At 40.4% G+C, this 16643-nt stretch overlaps 1 protein-coding gene across 2 annotated transcripts in view; it reads left to right on the forward strand.

Moving 5' to 3' along the window:
* Spen (spen family transcriptional repressor) overlaps nucleotides 1–16643 on the forward strand; it is an 87277-nt gene that overhangs the window by 54554 nt on the left and 16080 nt on the right. For both annotated transcript variants that reach the window (XM_045148916.1, XM_045148917.1), the window contains 4 exons: nucleotides 8604–8755; nucleotides 10344–10469; nucleotides 11248–11361; nucleotides 16115–16228. In XM_045148916.1, coding sequence (XP_045004851.1) covers nucleotides 8604–8755; nucleotides 10344–10469; nucleotides 11248–11361; nucleotides 16115–16228 — 506 coding nt within the window. The remainder of the gene's footprint in view (nucleotides 1–8603; nucleotides 8756–10343; nucleotides 10470–11247; nucleotides 11362–16114; nucleotides 16229–16643) is intronic.

The raw sequence follows: 16643 nt of genomic DNA on the forward strand, positions 1-16643 counted from the left end.
AAGGTCTGATAGAGATGCTGCAGTGCTGAGCACTCCTTTGTCACTTTTTCTCAGCACCGTGATACCTTCTGAGTCACCCCAAGGTCACTGCCATCTGTAAAGAGAAGGTTCTCTAACGAAAAGTTAGAGTAGGATTAATATATGGGTGTGAACATTAAGAGAAGTGCTTACTGGGCAGTTTGAGCATAGTATATACATTTAGCCAGACAGCAGCAGATGTTACACCCCTAGGCCTCATGACTACCCCTGTTGTAGATTTTCAGTATCAAGGATGCATTCCCTCCCATGGAGTGGGCCTTCAATCACATTAGAGGGCAGTTGGTTTCTCCTATAACAGATGTGTCACTGTTGCACCCGTTGGCTCATTTGGCCTGGCTGGCCAAATCTAAAGCTTGCAATGTCCACTGTTGAGTATCTTCAGGGGTGATTTCTCTCTCTCCCATTGAACTGCGTGCAGCGTGGCTTTTCCCAGCTTTCTTTCAGCTGGTCTGCATGGAGAAGGTTTTCAACTCAGTTCCAGCAGTATTTCTCAGTGACCTTGTAGCCCAAGTATGTGGAGTCTTCAGCAGTAGGGTCTTACCATCTATTCCTTGTAGTAAATCAAGGGCCTTGGCAATGGCCTGTAATACTTTGGGGGCATTAGAGACCTCCCTGGCCAGCAACTCATTGGAAGATATCCCATCCCTGGCACTGAAAATTTTATAGCAACAATCTATGGCTCCTGAGTGTTCCATTGTCCAAAAATGTAGGTTTTCATATGGTTTATTTATATCCTCTTGGATTTTGATTAGCCCTCCCTCCATCTTTCCTTTACTCAGTCTCTTCCCCTGACCTCACTTAGGCCTTTTTACCCCCATTAATCTGTTCTTCTACTTACATATATATAATACCATCCTATTAAGTCCCCCTCTCCCTTTCTCTTCCCTTTATATCTCTTTCCTAGTTTACTAGCCTTTGCTACTGAGTTTTCTTCCTACTCACACTGAAGTCCAATCATGTGTAGCTAGGATCCACATATGAGAGAGAACATGCAACATTTGGCTTTATGGGCCTGGGTTACCTTAATTAGTATGATCCTTTCCAGATCCATCCATTTTCCTGCAAGTTTCATAACTTCATTTTTCTTAACCTCTGTGTAGAACTCCATTGTGTAAATGTGCCATATATTCATTATCCACTCATCAGTTGAGGGCCATCTAGGCTGGTTCCTTTTCCTAGCTATTGTGAATAGAGCTGCAATAAACATGGTTGAACAAGTATCTCTAAGGTAGTGAGATGAGTCCTTAGGATATATGCCTAGAGTGCTATAGCTGGGTCGCATGGTAGATCTATTTTTAGCTGTCTCAGGAACCTCCACACTGATTTCCACAATGGCTGGACCAGATTGCATTCCCCAGCAACGGTGTAGAAAGGTTCATCTTTTTCCGCATCCTTGCCAGCATTTATGGTCATTTGTTTTCTTGATGGTAGCCAATCTGACAGGAGTGACATGAAATCTCAACCTAGTTTTAATCTGTATTTCCCTGATGACTAGGGATGTAGAACATATTTTTAGATGTTTATATGCCATCTATATTTCTTCTTTTGAGAACTCTCTAGTTCCATAGGCCCTCCACCCCTTTTTTTCTCCTGAGGTAAGGTCTCACTATGAAGTCTCAGGGTGGCCTTGAACTCATGGCAGTCCTACTTCTGCCTCCCGAGTGCTGGAATTAAAGGTGTGTGCCACCATGCCCAGCTAAGCATAGCCCATTTTTTAACTGGCTTGTTTGATTTTTTATTTAATTTTTTGAGTTCTTTGTATATCCTAGATATTAATCCTCTATCAGATGTGTAGCTGGCGAAGATTTTCTCCCATTCTGTAGGTTGTCTCTTTGCTCTATTCACAGTGTCCTTTGCCATGCAAAAGCTTTGTAATTTCATGAGGTCCTAGTGTTTAATCTGTGGTTTTATTTTATTGCCTGAGCAATTGGGATTATATTCAGAAAGTCTTTGCTAAGACTAATATGTTGAAGGGGTTTCCCCTACTTTTTCCTGGAGCAGTTTCAGAATTTCAGAGCTGATATTATTAAGGTCTTTGATCCATTTGGATTTAATTCTTGTGCATGGAGAGACATAAGGATCTATTTTCATCCTTCTACAGATACATATCCAGTTTTCCCAGCACTATTTACTGAAGAGGCTGTCTTTTCTCCAGTGAGAATTTTTGGCATTTTTGTCGAATACCAGGTGGCTATAGCTACCCGGGCTTACATCTGGTTCCTCTGTTCTGTTCCATTTATTTACATGTCTGTTTTTGTGCAAGTACCATGCTGCTTTTGTTACTGTGGTTCTGTAGTATAGGTTAAAATCAGGTATGGTGATACCACCAGCCTTATTTTTGTTGCTCAAAATTGTTTTAGATATTTGAAAAATTTTTGTGCTTCCAAATGAATTTTTGGATTTTTTTTTTCTATGAAGAACGCCATTGGAATTTTGGTAGGAATTGCATTAAATTGCTTTTGGTAAGATTGCCATTTTCACAATATTGATTCTTCTGATTCAAGAACAAGGGAAATTTTTCCATTTCCTAGTGTCTTCTGCAATTTCTCCCTTGAGTGTTTTAAAGTTTTCATTGTAGAGATCCTTCACTTTCTTAGTTAGGTTTATTCCAAGGTACATTATTATTATTATTATTATTATTATTATTATTATTATTATTATTATTATTATTTGATGCAGTTGTGAATGGAAGTGATGCTCTGATTTCATCCTCTGTGTGTTTGTTGTTAGCATATAGGAAGGTTCCTGATTTCTGTTGGTTTATTCTGCTACATGACTATAGGGGTTTATCAGCTAAAAACAGTTTGCTGATAGAGTCTTTAGGGTCCTTTATGTACAGAATCATGTCATCTGCAAATAATGATTACTTGACCTCTTCCTTTCCAATTTGTATCCCTTTTATGTGTCTCTTACCTTATTGCTATGACTAAGACTTCCAGTACTATATTAAATAAAAGTGGGGACAGTAGACACTCTTGTCTTGTTCCTGATTTTGGTGGAAAAGCTTCAAGTTTTTCCCCATTTAGTAATATGTTGTCTCTACTTGTCATGAATAGCCTTTATTATGTTGAGATATGTTCTTTCTATTCCCAGTATCTGTAGGACTTTTATCATGAAGGGGTGTTGGATTTTTGCCAAATGCTTTTTCTGCATCTAATGAGATGATCATGTGATTTTTGTCCTTCAGTCCATTTATAATGTATTACATTTATCAAGTTGTATATGTTGAACCATCCCTGCATCTCTGGGATAAAGCCTACTTGGTTGGGGTGAATGATCTTTCTGATATATCCTTGCATTCTGTTTGCCAATATTTGGTTGAGAATTTTTATATCTATGTTAAGGGAGATTGGTCTGTAATTTGTTTTGTTTTGTTTTTGTTCTATTTTTGCCTGGTTTTGGTATCAGGGTGATGCTGGCTTTATAGGTAGGATTCCTTCTTTTTCTGTTTTTATGGAAAAGTTTAAGAAGCATTGGTATTGGTTCTTCCATGAAGGTCTGGTTAAATTCACCAGTGAATCCATCTGGGCCTGGACATTTTTTAGTTGGAAGATTTTTCATAACTGTTTGGATCTCCATACTTGTTATAGGTCTATTTAAATGATTAATCTCATCTTGATTTAATTTAGGTAAGTCATATAAGTCAAGGAAATCATCCATTTCTTTCAGATTTTCAAACTTAGTGGAGCATATGTTCTTACAGTATGCCCCTATGATTTTTTTAATTTCTCTGGTATCTGTTGTGATGCTGCCTTTTTCATCTCCAATTTTATTAATTTGTGTCTCTTCTGTCTCTCTTTTGGTCAGATTTTCTAAGGGTTTATCAATCTTATTTATCCTTTCAAAGAACCAACTCTTTGTTTCATTGATTCTTTGGATATTTTTTGGGGGGTTACTATTTCATTAATTTCTGCCTTAATCTTCATTATTTCTTCCTGTCTACTGATTTTCAGTTTGACTTTTTCTTCTTTTTTCCAGGCTTTAAGGTAAAGCATTAAATTGTGTACTTGCAACTTTTCTAATTTCTTTTCAAATTTTTTAAATTAACGACTTTCATGATTATAAAAATTATCCCATGGTAATGCTTTCAATATATTTTCTTTGGCTTTTTTATGTTTGGTAATTTAATTATAATATGGCGAGGAGGGGTTTTTTCCAGGTTTTGTCTTTTTGGTGTCCTAAAGGCTTCCTGCATTTGCATTGGCATCTCTTTCCTAATTTGGGGGAACTTTTCTTCTATGGTTTTTGTTGAAAATGCCTATTATGCCTTTGGAGTGAAATTCTTCTACTTATACTATACCCTGAATTCTTATGTTTGATCTTTTCATAGTGTCCCAATTGTCTTGAAATTCCCATTCATATTTTCCTACTAGTGTGTCTTTCTCTTTGTTGCACTGTATGATATCTGCCACCTAGTCTTCTAGTTTAGATATTCTGTACTCTCCTTCATCCATTTTACTGGTGAGGTTTTCTACAGAGTTTCTTATTACATTGACTGTGTTCTTCATTGCTAGTAATTCCGACTGGTTTTTCTTTATTATTTCTGTTTCCTTATTTATATCTTGTATTGACCTCCTTATTTCATTAAATTGGTTTCCTGTGTCTTCTTTCATTTTTTTCATTTTTGTAATCATTCTTTTCATATTCTTTTGAACTCTTCCTCAGGCATTTCCTCCAAATCAATCTCACCGGAGGTCTTTTATGATGCATTAGTACTTTTTGGTGGATTTATATTGTCTTGATTTTTTTGTGTTTCTTATGTTATAATGTGCATATTTTTGCATCTTGGATTAATTTTAATGCTTGGATTTTCTAATTATCTGCAGTATTATTAGATGTATCAATCAATCTGATGTTATATATCTTCAGGGTAAGAGCTTAAGGTGCTAGGTGTGGCCCTTAAAACTCTCAGAGTTTCTACAAAGTGACCCTAGATGATGGGTTTGCCTATTATGAAAGTATTCATGTATGCTAAGTGGAGCAAAATACAGGAAGATTCTAAAATTTAACTAAACAATGTACACATTCAGTGTAAAACAGCATAGAGTAATTTATGCAAGAGTAGGTATTATGACAACCAGATCCTCTAACAAAGTCACAGTCCCTTAGGGTGTGTGTGTCCCACAGCCTTAATCCTGTCAACTAGGATTTTTGATCTGTTGAGGGTTCCAACTCAGTTTGTGACCAAGTAAGACCCTTCCATGACACACAACAGAACAGAAAGCAAAGGCACTATAAATCAGGAAGCAACAAATGATAAGCCCCAAATATAGTTTATTTAAGAATAGCAAATCTTGGGCTGGAGAGATGGCTTAGCAGTTAAGGCACTTGCATGCAAAGCCAAAGAACCCAGGTTCAATTCCCCAGTACCCATGTAAAGCCAGATGCCACAAGGTGACACATGTATCTGGAATTTATTTGTAGTAGCTACAGGCCCTGGTATGCCTATTCTCTATCTGCCTCTTTCTCTCTCTCTCAAATAAATAAAATATTTTAAGAATAGCAAATATTGGGCTGGAGAGATGGCTTAGCGGTTAAGCACTTGCCTGTGAAGCCTAAGGACCCCGGTTCGAGGCTCTAGTCCCCAGGACCAATGTTAGCCAGATGCACAAGGGGGCACACATGTCTGGAGTTCGTTTGCAGTGGCTGGGGTCCCTGGCGTGACCATTCTCTCTGCCTGCCTGCCTGCCTCCCCCCCCTCCCCGTGGCTCTCAAATAATTAAATAAAAATAAACAAAAAATTAAGAATTGCAAATCTTACTACCCATCAGATTTAATATATACTTTATCCTGACATGGAAGGTACAGTTAGCACTTCTGATTTAAGCCTAAATACCAGGCTTATTTAACATGTACTGACGTGGTGTAATCCCAGCTGTCTTTTGGGATTATTTTGGTCTCAGTTATACTGCACTCTCACTTGGGTCCCTTCTTGCTGTGCTGTGGGCTCAGGTAGGCTGGGTGGGTTGCTGGATCACTGCTCTGGTCACCTGTGCTGGGTGCCTGGTAGGTGAGCTCCCTTCCCTGGGTCTTTGGTGCTTATGCTGGCAGTGGGGGGAGGCTGTGGATGGTGGTTCTAGTTCTCCCGCTGGTCCATGTGATCCTCTTCCTCACTAGCCATTCCTCCCTTCTTCCCTGCCCTCTTCCCTTCACGTTTCTTGAGTTTGCAAGGAGCTCCAGTGTGAGTGGTGAATCCCTCACTTGGCTTTTCCTGCAGCTCATGACAAGCTTTATGGCTGTGGCCTCACGGACCTGGTGCCGCCACTGCTGAAGCCACTTCTGCTGCTTCTATGGGCTCTAGACACTCTGGGTCTCTCCTACTTCTCTGCTGTGTTGATAATTTCTTATACACCTCACTTTTTAGTAGAAGAGTGTATTTTGCTAGGGTGGTTTTTGGCTTTTTCTCCCCTAGGCTGCTTTGGCATGGTTCCTACACTGCTATCTGATTCCCATCCTTTTACCTCCCAAGTTCTGGGATTATAGGTATGCACCACCGTAGAACATGGTGCTGAGGGTGAAACCTGGAACTTTGTGTGCATGTCCTACTGACTGAGCTCCATCTCTATCCCCCTCCTGTTACCTTTACCATTCCTTTATTATTTCCTTTAAAAAATTTTTTTGTTCATTTTTATTTATTTATTTGAGAGCGACAGAGAGAGAAAGAAAAAGAGAGAATGGAGAGAATGGTCGCGCCAGGGCCTCCAGCCACTGCAAACGAACTCCAGACGTGTGTGCCCCCTTGTGCATCTGGCTAACGTGGGTCCTGGGTAATGGAGCCTCAAACTCAGGTCCTTAAGCTTCACAGCACTTAACCACTGAGCCATCTCTCCAGCCCACCTTTTCTTGTTTTGTTTTGTTTTATTTTTTGAGGTAGTGTCCCACTCTACTCCATGGTGACCTGGAATTTACTATGTAGTCCAGGGTGGCCTCATACTCATGGCGAGCTTCCTACCTCTTCCTCCTGAGTGCTGGGATTAAAGGTGTGTGCCACTACACTTAGCTTATTTTACTTTTAAAAAAGATTTTATTTTTATATTTAAAAGGAGAGTGAGAAAATGAATGGGTTCTAGTCAGTTAGTGGATCTCTCTGACCTTGTACAAGATAACTTTTTTTTGTTTTGTTTTTGGAGGGCAGGGTCTCACTCTAGTTTAGGCTGACCTGGAATTAATTCACGATGTAGTCTCAGGGTGGCCTTGGACTCACGGTGATCCTTCTATTTCTGCCTCCCAAGTGCTGGGATTAAAGGCATGTGCCACCACTCCCAGCTGAAGAGAACATATTTTATGATGAAATTGGTAAGGCTAAAGTGAGCTGCCATTAGAGCCATCAGACTGGAGCAGTATGAGTATGTTCTGGCTCAGTTTACACAACATTGTTTACATCATCAATAATGTTCAGTGGTGGGAACTGCTCAATAGTTTCCCACCATGCCCAGTCAGATATACCTTGAGATTGTAGTCCTATAGGCAGAATGAGAAAGGTAAAGATGGGCTTGGAGAGATTGCTCAGTGGTTAAAGGTATTTGCTTGTAAAGCCTGTCAGCCAGGATTTAAACCCCCAGTACTGACATAAAACCAGATACACAAAGTAACACAACTATTTGGATTTAATTTGTAGCCCCAAAAGGCTTTGAAACACCTGTGCTTTTTTTCTCTCTCCTTCTCTGCCTTTCTTGCAAATTAATTAATTAATATAATTTAAAAATCTTAAAATTGTGGTGGCACACACCTTTAATCATAGCACCTGGGAGGCAGAGGTAGGAGGATCACTGAATTCAAGGTTACCCTGAGATTCCAGGTCAGCCTGAGCTAGAGTGAGATCCTACCTAGAAAAGCAACAACACCCTCCCCCCAAATCTAAATAAATAAATAAACTCAGGCTGGAGAGATGGCTCAGCCATTAAGGTGTTTGCCTGCAAAACCTAATGAACAGGGTTGGTTCCCTAGTACCCACATAACCAGATATACAAAGTAGCGCATTTATGTGGAGTTTCTCTCTCTCTCTCTCTCTCTCTCTAAATAAATAAATAAATAAATAAATTTTAGAATAATGAAGTTTGTATATTTTCAGCTTAGTTTTACTTTCATTAAAAAAATAATTAGGGCCAGGCATGGTGGCACATGCCTTTAATCCCAGCACTTGGGAGGCAGGGATAGGTGGATCACTGTGAGTTTGAGGCCACCCTGAGATTACATAGTGAATTCCAGGTCAGCTTGAGCTAGATTAAGACCCTGCCTTGAAAAAGCAAAAACAAACAAAAAAATTATTTGCACATGTTTGAGTGTCAACACACCAGGGCTTCTTGCTGCTACAGACAAATACCAGGCAATTATGTTACCTTTTTTTTTCTTTTTTTTTTTTTTTTGTCCAGTGTATACAGGCATTTGGGAATTAAACCTGGACCAACAGGCTTTGCAAGCAAGTACCTTTAACAAGTAACTGACCCATATACTCAGCCTCTGAGATTAAGTTTATTAAGTGTAGATTTTCCAGAAAAATAAACACATATTAAGGTATATATTAAAACTATTTGTTTTATTCTTCCTTTTTCTCCCACTTGCAGAAACAGAAAGTGAAAATGAATTTCGCCCCTTGGATGAAAGGATAGATGAGTTTCACCCCAAAGCAACAAGAACTCTTTTCATTGGCAACCTTGAGAAAACCACTACGTATCATGACCTTCGAAACATTTTCCAGCGCTTTGGAGAAATTGTGGTATGTATGCTGCTTTGATTATGTCTGGAAATGTGACATTAAATGTTATAATGATTTTTTTTAAGGCAGTGTCTCACTTTGTAGTCCAGGCTGGCCTCAAACTCACAGTGAGCCTTGGTGCCCCCAGTGCTGGAACTAGAGGCATGAGCCACCACACCCTGCTGCTTTTGTTTTTCAGAAAAAGTTTGTCATCTCAGACTGTCCTCAAATTTGCAAAATAGCTGAAGATGACTTGGATTTCCCAGTTATCATGACTGTTGGAATTACAGACATGAGCCACCACCACACACCTGCTTGCTTGCTTGCTTGCTCACTTGCTCACTTGTGCGCGCTCTGTCTTTCTTTCGATAGGGTCTCACATTAGCCTAGGCTGGCCTAAACTTACAGCAGTCCTTTTACCTTGGTCACCCTAGTGCTAGGATTAGTCATGTGCTATCACCCCACACTCCCCACTCCCCTGCCACTTTATTTTATATATATTATAACAGGTTTTACTCTTTTATCCCCTCACCCGTGATCCCATTACCCTAGGGGCCCTCTTCTGTGGGCTTATGGAATTCATTACAGGGTCATCAGACCTTAGTTAGTCCCTATGGGATAGCAGGGTGACTGTGCCTCAGGATATTCCTACCCATTCTGTGGCTCTTAGAATTTTTCTGCACCCTCTTTTGCAATGTTCCCTGAGCCATGAAAGGTCTGTTGACAAAGATTATTATTATTGAAGTTTTGTCATCAAACTGGTTTCTTTGGACCATTTTCATGTCTAAGCTAGGTGATTTTTACCAACCTCCTCTTAGGCAGTAGCACAGATTTTGTGCATTGCACATAGAGAAAGTTCTCCTTTTATAGTATGCCTTCAGTGCAGGGATGCTATTCTGATGTCTGTTCAGCTATCAATTGGATGTAGTGATAGAATAGATAGGAGCCTTCTGAGTCAAGATTGCATGTGGTAATCACATTTTGACTCCTAGTGCATCTGGCTTACATGGGTCTGGGGAATTGAACCATGGTCCTTAGGCTTCACAGACAAGTGCCTTAACCACTAAGCTATCTCTTCAGCCCCTAGGAATCACATTTTGAAAAGCAGACTTTTTTGTTATCGTTCTTCACATTGTATTTTAAGGAATCTGACACTCAATAAGGATTTTAGATATTACCAGAAGGAATTATTTGCGTGGGCTTACATTGAATTCTCTTTAATTTTTTTGTTTTGTTTTGTTTTGGGTTTTCAAGGTAGGGTCTCCCTCTAGCTCAGGCTGACCTGGAATTCACTATGTAGTTTCAGGGTGCCTCGAACTCACAGCAATCCTCCTACCTCTGACTCCCAAAGTGCTGGCATTAAAGGCCTGTGCCACCACACCCTGCCTCTTTAACAATTTTAACAATGGCATTATTAATTTAACAATTTGAATTCTGAGTTGCAGTACAAGAGCTTTCTGTGGGATGAAGTTTGTAGTTTGTGATGTGCTTTAAACTATCATGTACAGTTAAACTAGGAAGGGATTGTTGGGAATGGGACTTTGCAGAAATAAACACTATGCAAACTTGGCTATTGTGATTATGTTCTTGTTGGCATTGACTTTTTCAGGATATTGATATTAAGAAAGTTAACGGAGTTCCTCAGTATGCGTTCTTACAATACTGTGATATCGCCAGTGTTTGTAAAGCTATTAAGAAGATGGATGGCGAGTACCTTGGAAATAATCGCCTCAAGGTAAATGAATAATGCTGTTATGATTGATTTTAAATTTGGAGTTTGGGGGCATATATGCTGTAGACAGCCAGGTGTAGTGGTGTACACCTATAATCCCAGCACTCAAAGGTAGGTGGATTGCCTGAGACTGCATAGTGAGCTCCAGGTCAGCCTGAGCTAGAGAGCAAGACCCTATCTCAAAAACAAAACAAAACAAAACAAACCAACCAAACAAACAGAAAACCAAATAAACAAAAGGAATACATTAGAGTCAGAATTAGTGGTGCATGCCTTAAGAATGCTGTAGGACAGTTACCTACACAGATGGTGTACTTCCTAGCATCTTTGTCCCCTCAGACCATAATCTATACTTACAGTGTGGTTCACCGGGCAGGATTGTTTTTGTAAAGTGCTTTGTTTTAGTTTATAGAGGTAGGGTCTCAGCCCAGGCTGACCTTAAAGTTACTGTGCAGCCTCAGGGTGGCTTCATACAGCAATTCTCCTACCTCAGCATCCCAGAGTGCTGGGATTAAAGGTGTATGTCACCAAGTCCAACTAAAGTTGTATTTGAGTTTAACTAGATACTACCCACTTAGATGTTGATTTGAAGAATTGGGGTACAGCTCCATTGTAGAAGATGTCCTTTAGTGTGCATGAGTTCCTGGGATCAATACCCAACACTTTCTGAAAAAAAAGTTGATAAAATGTACAATTCTTATAGAAGGCTAGTTTTCTGAGAATTGTATGTTGAATAGTGATTGTGAACTGTACTAACAGAAATTTTACCCTTTACATTCAGCTGGGTTTTGGAAAGAGCATGCCTACAAACTGTGTATGGTTAGATGGGCTTTCTTCAAACGTGTCGGATCAGTACTTAACACGACATTTCTGCCGATATGGGCCTGTGATAAAGGTAGGTGAGGGGCGTTTGGTTTTGTTTTATTCTTCTGATTCTCTCCTCTTAGTGTTTTGCTGTCTGTCATCTCAGTGTCCACTGCTGCCTCTCCCTCTCTTTTTAGTAAGTTGTACTTTGAAACTAACTTTGCTGGGGCTGAAGAGATGGCTTAGCAGTTAAGGCATTGGCCTGCAAAGGCAAAGGACCCGCATAAGCCAGAAGCACAAGGGGGCGTATGTGTCTGGTGTTCGTTTGCAGTGCTTGAAGGCCCTCGTGTGCCCATTCTCTACCTCCCTCCCTCCCTCTTTTTCTCTCTCTTTCTCTCTGTGTGTGTTTCTGCCTCTTTCCCTCTCAAATAAATAAATAAAAATATTAAAAAAAACTAAATTTGCTAAAAACTTAATATGCTGGGACATGCATTAGCTTATGGTATGATGATGTATTTTTTTAATATTTAAAAATATATTTGGTTTATTTACTAGAGAGAGAGAGGCAGATATATATAGAGAATGGGTGCACCAGGGCCTTCAGTCACTGCACACAAACTCTAGATACATGTGCCACCTTGTGCATCTGGCTTACATGGGTACTGGGAAATTGAACCTGGGTCCTCAGGCTTTGCAGGCAAGTGCCTTAACTGCTAAACTACCTGTCCAGCCCTAAAGTATTGTTTTAAAGGCTTTTGAAATTCTAGCAGTGTAGCTCAGTGGTAGAGGGTATGCCTAGCATGTACAAGGCCCTGGGTTCATTTCCCAGCACTAGAAAAATAACAAAACTATACTGAAACAGATGAGTGTTTTGAAAGTTTCAAAATTACTTGGGTTGAAAAAAATATCATATTTATTTATTTGAGAGACAGAGAACAAATGAATGAATATGGGCACACCGTAGCCTCTAGCAACTGCAAACTCCAGAAATATGTACCACTTTGTGCATGTGGCTTACATGAGTACTGGGGAATTAGACATGGGTCACTAAGCTTCAGAGGCAAGCACCTTAACTGCCAAGCCATCTCTCTAGCCCATTTCTCAGGAATTAAAAAAAAAATGTATGTGTGTGTATGCATATGTATGTATGTATGTATAAAATTTTATTTTTTGTTTTGTTAGAGGGAAGGAGGGAGAGAGAATGGTTATTTCAAGGCCTCTTGCCACTGCAAATAAACTCCAGATACATGCATGACTTTGTGCATATGGTATTACATGGGTACTTGGGAAATTGAAGTCAGGCTGTCAGACTTTGCAAGCAGGTGCCTTTAACCACTGAGCCTTCTCTCCAGCCTCTCTTAAAGATTTTTATAATTTTCTGACATATAAAATTAGATAGGGCCTGGAGAGAGGTAGGAGGATCACCATGAATTCAAAGCCATCCTTGAGACTACATAGTAAATTCCAGGTCAGCCTAGACTAGAGTGAAACCCTACCTCAGGGGGGAAAAAAAAAGTATTTACATCTATACTATCAAAATATAGTTATGTACAGTGGATTGAATCCAGGACCTTATAGGGTTTGCTGTTGTGGTGGTGGTGGGTTTTTTATTTATTTAAGAGAGAGAGAGAGAAAGAATGGCATGCCAGGGCTTCCAGTCACTGCAAATGAACTCCAGATGCATGCCACCTTATGCATCTGGCTTACATGGCTCCTGGGGAATCACATCAGGGTCCTTTGGCTTTGCCCACAAGTGCCTTAACTACTAAGCCATCTTCTCCAGCCCACATGATGACTTTTTTTTTTTTTTTTTTTTTTTTGAGGTAGGGTCTCACTCTAGCCTAGGCTGCCCTGGAATTCACTATACAGGGTGGTCTTGAACTCACAGCAATCCTCCTACCTCTGCCTCCTGAGTGCTGGGATTAAAGGCATGCACTACCACGCCTGGCTTGATGACTTTTTAAATATATATATATATTATTTATTTATTTGAGAGGGAGAAGGAGGCAGAGAGAGGGAGGGAGGGAGGGAAGGAGAAAGAAAGAGAGAGAGAAAAAAAATAGTTGCACCAGGGCCTTCAGCCAGAGCAAACGAACTCCAGATGCATGTACCCCCTGCCCTCCTTGTGCATCTGGCTAACATGGGTCATGGAGAATCAAACCGGGATCCTTGGGCTTTGCAGGCAAACGCCTTAACTGCAAAGCCATCTTCCAGTCCACATGATGACTTTTTTTTTTTTTAAATTTTTTTATTTATTTATTTGAGAGTGACAGACACAGAGAGAAAGACAGAGGGAGAGAGAGAGAATGGGCGCACCAGGGCTTCCAGCCTCTGCAAACGAACCCCAGACACGTGCGCCCCCTTGTGCATCTGGCTAACGTGGGACCTTGGGAACTGAGCCTCTAACCGGGGTCCTTAGGCTTCACAGGCAAGCGCTTAACCGCTAAGCCATCTCTCCAGCCCCCCATGATGACTTTTAACAAGAAGTTTATACAGCATAATTTTCATCTCACCAATCTTAGAGAACACATCAATAAACAATAGGAAGTGTCTCCTGGCCCAGTTCCATGGAGTAAAAGTAAAGCTTTAACTCCTTAAAAGCATTTGACTTTGTGATGTTGAGTAGTTCTGACATTAATTTTAAAGGTAGCTTTTGTTCTTTAGAAAAATGCACACCTTATAGCCAGTATAAAAAACATGCAGTAGCTGTAGTGACCAAAGTTTGTTGAAATTCTTTCTTTCTTTTTTTTTTTGGTTTTTCGAGGTAGGGGTCTCACTAGCCCAGGCTGACCTGGAATTCTGAAATTCTTTAATTTAGCATTGTAATTAAAATTTTTAGAAATTTGTTTGCCTGTGCACTCACATATGCATGCTAGAGAAATGAATACCCATCGGGAATTGAACCACAGCTAGTAGGCTTTCAAGCAAGCACCTTTAAATACTGTGCCATCCATCTCCCCATCACCAGCATTTTTTTGTTTGTTTGTTTTTGTTTTTTTTTCTCCCTGTCTTGTCAAGGGCATTGATTTTCATTTTCTTTTCACTTTTTCCTTATCTGTTTCCCCTTTATTTCTATTCCTTCTTCTCAGTCTTTCTGTCTCTTTGTTTTCCTTGTTTTTTTTCTAAGTTAGGGTTTTGTTCTATCCCAGACAGACTGGGAGTTCACTATGTACTCTTAGGAAAGCCTCAAACTCACAGCTATCCTCCTACCTCTGCCCTCGTTAGTGCTGGGATAAAAGGCGTTCATCACCATACCCTGCTTGCCCCTACCCACCCCTAGAGTCTCATTCTAAGTCCAGGCTGACCTGGAACTCACTCTGTCGTCCCAGGCTGGCCCTGAACTCACAGTGATCCTCCTGCCTCTGCTTCCTTAGTACTAGGATTAAAGTTCTATGCCACTATGCCTGGCTTTATTTCTATTCTCTTACCTCCTCCTTCTCTTTGTTTCTTCCTTTTCACCCTCTTTCTTCCTACTTCTCCTCCTAATCCTTCTTTTTTCCTCCTATTCCTCTTTCTCTTCTCTCAATATATGTGAAGGCTACCCTAAAACTTCCTGTGTAATCTTAACTGGCTTCAAATGCAACATTCTCCTTCTTCACCTTCCCCTCTGCCAGGTGCTAGGGTTCAAATATGCAACCCTGCACCCAGTTAATACTTTTTTTTGAGTCCAAAGATAGATGAATAATTTTATTCAATGCAATGACACATCAGAATTGAAAAGAAATAAAGGGCTGGAGAGATGGCTTAGAGGTTAACATTCTTGTGTGCAAAGCCAAAAGACCCAGGTTCAATTCCCCAAGACACGCATAAGCCAGATCACAAGGTGGTGGCTGGAGGCCCTGGCATGCTTTTCTTTTCTCTCTCTCAAATAAATAAATAAAAAACAAAGGCATAATATGCCTGTAGTAGACACTTACATATATTGCTGAGATGAACTTCCAAACCAGGCACAGTTATAGAGAAAGGGAATTTATTAACGATAGAGAAGTTCCATAATGGCCGAATAAGCTGGCCCCCTTTTACAGTTGCAGGGGGGGGGGGAGGGAAGGAGGGAGGGAGGGAGGGAGAGAGAGAGGGAGAGGGAGAGGGAGCGCACACTTTAGGAACTACAAAAAAAGCTCCAGCACTTTGCATATCTTTAGACTGGAATTCCAAATCCACTACCACACCTTAGGGCTGGGCCCTAAAATCCACCCAGTGATACCTCCTCCAGCCAGGTGGTTGCAGATCTTCTAACCATCATAATACCTTAAGCCACAGCATCCCTAATTTCAGTATGTCCTAGCAAATTTTATTTTATTATTTATTTATTTATTTTTATTTTTTTTTTTGGTTCTTGGTTTTTTGAGGTAGGGTCTCATTCTAGCTTAGGCTGACCTGGATGGAATTCACTATGTAGTCTCAGGGTGGCCTCAAGCTCAGGGTGATCCTCCTACTTCTGCCTTGTGAGTGCTGAGATTAAAGGTGTGTGCCACCATGCCCGGCTGCAAATTTTATTCTTTGTTTGCTGCAGCATGTTTCTGCTTCATCAGGAAAAGACCACATTGTTTGTTTGTTTTCAGAGAGGATTTCATATGTGGCCTAGATTTTCTGATCCCCTGCTTCTATCCCGAGCACTGATGCACCACCACACTGGTGTATGTTGTGCAGACATGGAACACAGGTCTTCATGCTTGCAGGACAGCACTTTACCCACTGAGAGACTGCCTCAGCTTTCTGGCATTTTGTTTTTAGAATAAAATACATGCAGTACTTTTTCTTGGAGTACCCTTGTGTCTTATGATTATGTTGGGAATGGCGCTAAAGCGAATGGATAAAACTCTTAATAATTATTTTTTAAACAGGTGGTATTTGACCGTCTAAAAGGAATGGCTCTTGTTCTCTACAATGAAATTGAATATGCACAAGCAGCTGTAAAAGAAACCAAGGGGAGGAAAATCGGTGGGAATAAAATTAAGGTGGGCAGAATGACTTTCTTTTCTTTCCTTCTTTATTTCTTTCTTTTTTGTCTTTTTGTTGTTGTTGTTGTTGTTTTTGTTTTTCAAAGTAGGGTCTTGCTCTAGCCCAGGCTGACCTGGAATTCACTATGTCTCTGGGTGGCCTCGAACTCATGGTGATCCTCCCACCTCTGCCTCTGGAGTGCTGGGATTAAAGGTGTGTGTCACCATGCCTGGCTCAGAATGACTTTTAATAGAAACCAACAAAACTACTCAGATCTCACCCCCTTAATAAATCAGCATTTGTAGGTTGCCAGCAATGACAGCAGTTTGCAGAATGTGGTTTATTTGTCCTCTGATTTCAAGGGATATAATAGCATTTTTCTGTTCACTACTTGTTGGACACAGGTCTCTTAAGCCATTAGCCACATGTCCT

The sequence above is a fragment of the Jaculus jaculus genome, chromosome 5, assembly GCF_020740685.1.
Source record: "Jaculus jaculus isolate mJacJac1 chromosome 5, mJacJac1.mat.Y.cur, whole genome shotgun sequence".
In the NCBI taxonomy this organism is placed as follows: Eukaryota; Metazoa; Chordata; class Mammalia; order Rodentia; family Dipodidae; genus Jaculus; species Jaculus jaculus.